General features: G+C 29.6%; 1 protein-coding gene across 1 annotated transcript; it reads right to left on the reverse strand.

Moving 5' to 3' along the window:
* Positions 1-631, reverse strand: LOC109338830. Its single transcript, XM_019576165.1, has one exon. It carries the CDS (start codon positions 487-489, stop codon positions 97-99), a length of 393 nt encoding a protein of 130 aa, XP_019431710.1. The 5' UTR covers positions 490-631; the 3' UTR covers positions 1-96.
* Positions 632-9,354: the final 8,723 nt, after the last annotated feature.

The following is a 9,354-nucleotide window of genomic DNA, read 5'->3' on the forward strand; positions in this document are numbered from 1 at the left end:
TAAATCCGAAAGGGACCTTACCCATAAGGGGAATAGATAATTTGGTAGTACAAAAAAACAATTAATAGAGGTTAGTTAATTACTATTTCTTCTCTCTTAGCATGCACAATTGTAGAACTCAACAAGTTCATCCATGGAACCCATCTGAGTCTCATTGCTCTCAAGCATCCACAGCAAGTGCTCAAACAATACCACTTCACAAGAAACAACTACGCCATCAGAATCAGAACAAGACTTGTCCACTAGCTCCTGAAACACAGGGTGGTCTATGATGTCGGAGTTTACGAGATACTGCCGCCTAGACTTGCCAACATAGACGGTGTGGAGTCCATGTTGTTGTTCTTCATTGGAGGAGGAGGTGGTGGTGGCGCCTTTATCGGAGTCAGTGCTGGCGGCGGAGACACAGCTGTTGTTGCGGCTGAGCTTGGTTAAAGATGGCCACCTTTTGATGGCTGACTTAAGCTTTGTTAGCATTCCCAGTTTGGCCATTTTTGGAAAGTGTTTGATGAATGTCTCAATGAAAAAAGAAAAGGAGAGAGAGAGAGAGAGAGATTGGGGTTAGGGTGATGGGGGAAGGTGGGAGGGAAGGTTGGGTTATAAAGGGGTGGGGGTGGTAGTGATAAGGGGTTAAACACGTGCATGGCCCACTCTTTAGGACACAGCTAAGGATGAGATACATGAAAGAGATTTATTTGTTTTCCTCAATTTTAATTCATATTAATACAATTATGTTAAGTCAGTTTTTTTTATCATTTTCCTTGGTGAGTGATATGATTTTTTTATGATATCATTAAGTTTGACAAGATACTAATCTCTTTTGAATTTGTGAATATTCCTCTCAAACTACTAAATTAATATCTTTAAAATGTGAGTATGACATGGGGATAGTAGATGTATGTTCCAGATATATTGAGTTGAAAATTGGAAAACCAATTGCTATTTTTCTTTGGTATTTTATGGTGAGGGTTATAATCGGGAAGTATAGCAAAACGGATAATTGTCGTGGGGTGCTTTTACATGCATGCCCTCCTCCTCCCCACCTGATGCACCAATGTTATTAAGGATGTAATGGTCTGATCGAGATTTATGGGGAATTTTAGGAATGTAACTCAATAAAAGAAGACGATTTGGTTTTAATTCGATTTGCACGAGGAATTAAATGGGGAAAATTCGAATTCTATATTACAAGTAAATTATTTTATTTAAATATTATTTTTTTCATTTTTTGAACTTCAACATATTTGTTTATATTGTTTTCTTATTCAATCATAGTATTCGGCCAAAAAATGACGACACAGTACCCATAATTAAACTTCTATAAATTAAATCAACCTTTTCGGATAAGTTTTGTTGGGACATGGTCGTAATAGAAAAAATGAAATTAAATCTCTAGAAGGCTTTCCAAAGTTCAAGAGAATTAAGATTAGCTACTAATTGAATAAATTAAACAGATTACCTTTCATATAAAAGTTGTTATCGTTTTAAATAATTTTGCTGTTGTATTTAACTATTGCAAGTTCTTGCAATCCTAGAAAATGGCCGAAAAAGAGTGAATTCTGTACTTAGTAGAATAAATCGTGTAATATGTACTCGATTGGGTTAGTGGTGAGGTTTTGTTCTATTCATCTAGCATTGCAAATGACGGAATGGTTTTGGTCTAATTGCTATACTAGCTTTTTTAGGCAGAGAGGTACCATTTGCTAGGTTCTAAATGCATTGGGTCTAAGGTACTTAAGGATAACAAAAAAATCCGACCCGTGGGTATCTATGGAAATACCCGTAATAATAGTTTATGGAAGGAATCGGGTTTTGTGATACCCGTCCCGCGTGTACCCGCAAATTTATATATTTATTTTTTAGTTAAATATTTATATACATTTATTATTATTTTAAGATTATATATCATATACTTTATTATTATTTCATAATAAATTACACATATTTGACTATACTCATAAATTTATCATATTATTTATGTAACAATTATTTTTACATATTGATTATTAAAAATTATATAAATATATAATTAAAATTACAAACATGTTGGGTACCCGCAACCCGCACGGGTACCCATGAATATTGTGAATTTGGACATGGAAAAGTACTACCCGCACCTGTTGTCATCCCTAAAGGAACCTCATCCTCCATAATTAATTGTTGGATTTATTAAATTGTAAATCACATATTAAATATGAGAGGTTAAATAAAACAATTTATAAGTAGAAAGACTTATAAAACTATTATTTTAATGTTTTGATTCAAGATAATATTCCACTTGTAACTCTCTATTGTTCCAATATCTATACTATATGTAAAACCAAAACTTGAAATAACTTCTCTCATTGTGTAATTTTCATTTCTTATATTGCCCTTAACATTATTTAATTTTTACAAAAAAAACTATATAATCATAAGCAACTACCACCAATACATTAATTAACCACATATCTCACATTAATTAAACATTATCGTAAACACAAAAAAAATATAATATAAAGTACATCGAACACAAAAATACATTTTAATTCAAAAAATAAAATATATAAAAATTGAATATATAGTATCGCACAATATTCGCTGACAGGCACCTGTACACAATAGTACTAATAACAAAAAAAACTCATTGGTAGTTCTAGATTTCAGATCCTCATTCGTGGTCGATTTCAATTATGAACTTTGTCAACTTCTCACAAATTCAATTTTATGGATAATTAATGAAATTTGATAAGCATTCTCCGCTGGAATTTGGGGGCCAAATACGAGAGCATATATGTTGTCCTATAAGTTGTGTTACTGTATGTACCATTAGCCTCTCATGGTTAAAAAAATATATTGAAGTTAAAAAATTAATTATTAATTATTTTCCTAATCAGTAACAATTGATGACACATGCAGTGGTACAACTTGTCAGACAGTAGATGTATCCCGCTAAACATATACCATCATTTCATGCAAATTAATTGGGAAGCAACAGTATTTGAATTTTATATCTTACGTGATTTTTTTATATTATGGAAAGTATTCTATTATCTTATTTTTAAGAAACTAATTTTTTTGGACTGCGTAATCATATCTCCCAACTACCATCGGTCCCAGAAATTGAATTATTTACCTTTTAGTTTTCTATGAATTTAATAAGATCTTAAACTAATTGATTAACGTTTTATTTGCATATTTTATGTGATTTGGGAAGCAACATAATTGATTAAATTATCATAATAACTTTATTTTAACATTTTTTTCTCGGTTGATTGTAAAATCTACTAATTTAATTTTGGCTTAAATGTATTTTTCATCCCCTACTGATATGGTTTGACAAAATTTATCCCCCAATTCCCATTTCTCTTCTCATTCTTTCTTATCTTGGATGAAGAACAAGAATAAGTCATATTAAATATACTGTCTTTTATGGTTTGTTAAGAATATAATCATTTTCGAAAACTTTAGGTTCCTTATTGATAAGACTATGAACTTAATTTTTCTATATGCCTAGAATTTATTTGTAGCAGGCTTTCTTAACTTCAATTTCTCTTTTGTAAAGTGAGTTATACACCCTTCGAAGGTGTATACATATGTTGTTCCACTCTTTTATGTTACTCCATATGTCAGGAGATATGATTGGTCAGAAAAGTATTTAATAATTGCAATTTTAATTTAAATAAATTTTTTTAACTAACCAGATGTAATGGTAAGATGAAATTGTACAAAAACTAAAACAACATTATATCATTAGATGTTAATATTTTTAACTAAGTAAATATAGGTACTATTTGTTCTCCTAATTCTCTCTTGTTTTTTTAATAAACTATATTGGTGATCAAAAAATACAATGAGAACATATATAATATTACAAAAACTAGGCTGCTTTGGTATTTTATTGATTCTATATTAATAGTGCATTCATATTACACTTTTAATTTAGTACCTCAATCTCACCCACATGGTTGAATAAATGACAAAAAGTGGTCCAAATCTTTTGATCCACACATCTCTTAATTGAACATGTGCTGAAAAATTGGCATGCCAATTCAAGAGTATTAATTTTATAATCCAATCATTTCAACATCAGTATACTATCTTAAATTGACATTTCTTTCGTATATATTTTCCCCACCAAAGTGTCATCTTAAAAATATAGAAATCATCCATGTGAGTTTATTGCTTTATTTGCATCTCTCACCAAAATCTTTAGATATTAATTCTCACTTGATGTTCCTATTAAATGTTGTATTTACGTCAACAAATGCACGATAAGAAATGCATTAAATTTGAAGAATGCGTTTGGATTTGTTAATTATAAAAGCATGTGACATGAAATTATGTGGCGTATAAAATGTCAAAATCATTGCCAGCTCAGCCATAATTGAACAAAGCACACTAAGTTAGCTACTTAATAATTGAACAGAGCATAAATATTATTGCAGAGATAATTAGCATACATAATAATAATAATAATAATATCAAACGTTTTATTTTGCAGCAGAATCTTCTTCGAAGCAACATAAAAATATAGTTATGCAGCAATTTAGATAGACAAAAGGTTTAACTTGTCAACGTATGTTAAACTTGATTATTTATATCTAGATATTCAACAACTAGCATATGCACATGTTTTTAGTGCCTTTTTAATCTTCTTCTTTTGGCTGATTTTGTATTATTTTAATTGTAATTACAGTTATAATTATAATATAACATAATTTGAAATCAATGCATTTCTTACTTTCTTCTTTACTAACGGCCCTTTTGGGTATTAGAATTTTAACTTCAGTGAGTAACAATTGATTTCACCAAAAAAACATTTAAAATATTACTTTAAATAAAATGTATGAGCACTGTATAAATATTTGTTATACAAATTTAATTCATTAATAATAGAATGATAATATTTACAGTGGGTGAATATTGAATTCTTTATTAGGAGCATTATACCAAACAATACCTCATACTATTAACATTTTACGTATCCATATCACTATCATACATAAAGGAAGTAAAATCATGAACTTGGGAATACCACCCATTAAAATATATCATTTTCTAGTTCCTACAATGTCCCACAATTAATATAGGTGAAATATCCTAATTCCTTTTGAAGAAAATAATTGGTGTTTTTTTGTAATCAACAGGTTACTATGAAACTATTCTGCCCACAATGCCTAAATTCGTAATATTAATAAATCATTTTGCATTATTGACAATTGGCATTATGTTGGCCTATAAATTATTTGTTAGACAAGTCTTTAAAAATGCTTTAAAACGTGGGCATAATAATCTTATTTATTTTAGAATTATTGAAATAAAATATCTTATTGGTAGTTTGGGTTTAGGGATAGTAATGAGTTTGGTTGGGTCAGGGTAGTAGACCCTCCTCATTGCTTCATTTTTGGACCAGTCCGCCCCAAACTCATGCGTATACCCTTGGGTACCCAACGAATCTACAGGTTTACAAATTAAAAAACATTAAAAATAATTTCCAATAATTTATGAAATTGTGTATTTGTTTATTACAATTTTATATATTATTTAGGTAATCAACAAAATAAAAAATTATAAAAAATAATTTAAATACATTTTAAATTAAATATTTCAACATTGTGACGTAAAATTGATTTAATAAGAATTATTCAATCAAAATAATATTATATTACACATATCAAATAACAACATAACATCACATCACTACTTAACAATGTAACATCACTTATTAACAATATATCAATTATATTTACGAATTAATAATATAACATTATAGATTAACAATATATATATATAGGAATTCATATATTCCATATCCTAGTCATCAATTCTAGAGAAATCTGATGGTATATATCTACTTATTAATTTAAATCATTGTATTTCCCTAGAATTGATGGCTAAGATGTGAGTAAGTTATTTATGCTTACTCTTGGAGTAAGTGGATCTCATCTATATATATATATATAAAGAAATAATGGGTCCGGGTACCTATGAGTCTGGGTACCTTATTGCCTAAACCCTGACTCATCCAATAACGGGTCTTAAAATCTTGAATTTAATTATTTATAGGTCCAAAAACATAAACCTAGACTCGACCCGTTGCAAGTATTTTGTTGTGGGTACTCAGAGAACCGGGTACATATTGCCATCCTTGGGTTGGTTCATAATCGATATATGTATCGTGGTGCCCTTTTGTTAAAACTTACATTTGTGTATTATATGGCGAATCAATTATTGTCACACTATGCTTTATTTTAGAAGAAGCAACAACCACAACATGCTAATTTGTTTGGCATTTTCTTCACTACATAATTGTTTACAAACACTCCTCTCTTTTTCTATTGCATCAATGGTGTTTATTTTTCCAATGGCTAAAGACTTAAAATATTTTTTTAGTTGAAGAGATTATTAAAATAGGTCCAGCCTTCACCTATAATAAAACATTTTTTCTCTCTATATAGCAGAATTAAATATTGATATCATATTTAAGGAACTCCTCAATTATATCAAGTCTTATTGATTAACCACTCCATCTTTTTTTATAAGCAAACATTCAAAACAAAAATATCTATAAATATATATCACTTCCAAATTGCAAATTTGCAACCACTCCATCTTAATAATATTAAATTCGTAGTTATCATGATCTTAGTTAGCACCATCCTTGTCAGCAGATATGTTGAGTCCTTGTCAATGCATATCTTAGGCCCTTCTTGTTTATCCAGAAGAAAAGGAAAAAAAAATAAAAAGTTTGTACCAAATTTTGGTTGAAGTTTACAAATTAATAGTTACTTTGCATTGTTGATTGCTATCTATTTATATTTATATTCATATTCCATCCAAGACAGATGAACTCACCTAAAGAGCAGTGAATTTGAATGGTGATTCATTTTTCAGAATATCATCCTTAACAATCAGCTATAAATTAAACGAAATTGCATTATAGCATTCACATCCCTATAATTCTTTAAAGTTGCTTAAATAGATCCCACGGCAGTTTTTATATTAACACTTCTTAGTAATTTAAACAACTCAAGTAACACTTTATTAATTCCTGTCACTCTAAAAAAATCATAGATATCACAATCTACCCTCACATTCTTCTAGTTTACTTATTTTACTTTCTGTCTTCAAGGGTGATTTTGGAGGAGAAGGAAGAGAATTAAAGATTTGGGAGCCATAAAATACACTTGTAAGATAACTATCAAGTATTCTATTTCCCTTCTTTATTCTCCAAAACTCAATTCACAAATGGACCCTAAAAACAATGTAAGTGAACGTTCTTATTGAGGCATGAACATTGTGCAACTTATACCCCACGAAACAGAAAAAGGACTTCTGAAGAGTTAAGGACCCAACTATGGGTTGAGCCAATATGGGTGCTCTTAAGGGCCTGAAATCCAAAACATCAGAAAACTATTGTGTCAATTTGTGAGTTAATTTTTTAGGGTAAAAAAGGGAAGAGAAATGATATTGAGCCATTAGTATACCTACTAGATGAATTTGAAATTTCCCTTTAAAACTCAATTTGCAAAAAGACCTATGATGTTCTATAATAGTTAAGATTAACTACATTATCAAACTTTCTCACACATCAAAGTCTCTCCTCGTCATACCCAGTTTAGTGTAGTACACGTGAAATCACGGGTGCGAAACACTCTTTCTATTTCATGTTAATTACCATGCATTAACACAAATATAGAACTATAAAATTACCACCAACGTTTTTTATGCACATAAGTGGTATATTTTAGCAGAGCATTGATATATAACAGTTCACACGTATAGTCACACACGCTTTAATTTAATGTATGGGTCCCCAAAAGTAGAAGCCATAGAAGAATTCATAACAACCTTAAACAGAAGCTTTTTACAAACCAAGCTTTCAATAAACTCAGCAGGGTTATCACCAAAACTCGCATCCTTTGATATTAATAAAGCATAAGAACAATCACCAAAAACAACCAATAACCAAAACAGACAACTATCAAACAAGCCTCCTTCAATGATGACTGTGAAAGGATGTATGTTATGTTAAACCAAGGCACAAGAAATACTCTCCTATGCATACACAATGCATCAAGCAGCCAATAAAAGAAAAACAATATGCACATTAAGTACTATATAAAATAGAGGAAAAATGAAAAGAAAATATGTTTGAGAGAAATGTGAATTATCAAACGAATGAACTAAGTTGTATTGAATATCAATTACAACAACCATCATTACATATCTTTGAAATGCTAAGTATTATTTATAGCTTCCAAATTCTAATTAACTCTAACTAACTTTTGATGCTAGGAAAATATACAAACTAACATACTAAAATAATTTAAACTTCCACTAATGAAAATTTCTTCATTTTTTTTAATTCCCAAATTTCTATAAACTTCTACTATCAAAAAATCAATTTAAATATCTCTCATGTTATTTTTGGAATGGGATCCTAAAATTATTATGTCCATATATCTTAGTCAATTAACATACTCTAAATAATATAAAAATATTAATTTGTGTTTTTAATTTTTTTTATTTTAATTAAGTAATAATTTTTAATTGAACATAAACTCTAAGGTGTTGCCATTATAACAAATCAAACACAATGAGGTTTGGATTAAATTACTTTTATCATTTCTGTATGTTGTTCTTTTAAATCTTTTCCCTCTCCCATTTTTTATAATCTTAATTTTGTTGTGCTCATGCCTCATCTCTTTCCTTTTCTTATTGTTCTAAAAAAAATGTATAGTTTCTCAGTATAATTAAAAAACACACAACCACCCGATTCACATATCTAGATAATATTTTTTATCCATTGTCCCAGTGAAGAACATTCACAAAATGATAAATATAATTTTCCAATGGAAAATCTTTCATCTACGAATTTCATTCCAAAACTTTATGTAACGAAAATCAAACATGTACGGACGTGAATAAACTCTAATTGGTATCGAAGATAATATTTTAGCAAAGGGCAACCTGAACATTAAATACCAATTATATTTCGTATACAATCACAGTTAGATTTCTATGAATACATTTGAAAGATGTGAAAGAAGGGCTACTGTTAATTGCCAAATTAGTCTATAATTAATACATAATTTGATGGCACTTTACCACTAATCAACCCAAATTATTGGAAAAAATATTCATATATATGATTAAAAAATTATTTTATTGGTTGAGTATTTCCCCGAAGTGATTTTGCAGGCCTGAATCTAACAAAAGAGTAAGAAATTCCAAGTTCTTGAACCAAGGTCGACCATGGTCAGCACTAGATAGGCGCTAAGCAATTTTAACATATACTTGCGCTCAACGCCAAATTCACGCCCATCGCAAGAAAAGTCACGCTCAACGCACATCTTGCCTTGAGCGTCTAAA

This window comes from Lupinus angustifolius, unplaced genomic scaffold (genome assembly GCF_001865875.1).
Source record: "Lupinus angustifolius cultivar Tanjil unplaced genomic scaffold, LupAngTanjil_v1.0 Scaffold_45_30, whole genome shotgun sequence".
NCBI classification, from domain to species: domain Eukaryota; kingdom Viridiplantae; phylum Streptophyta; class Magnoliopsida; order Fabales; family Fabaceae; genus Lupinus; species Lupinus angustifolius.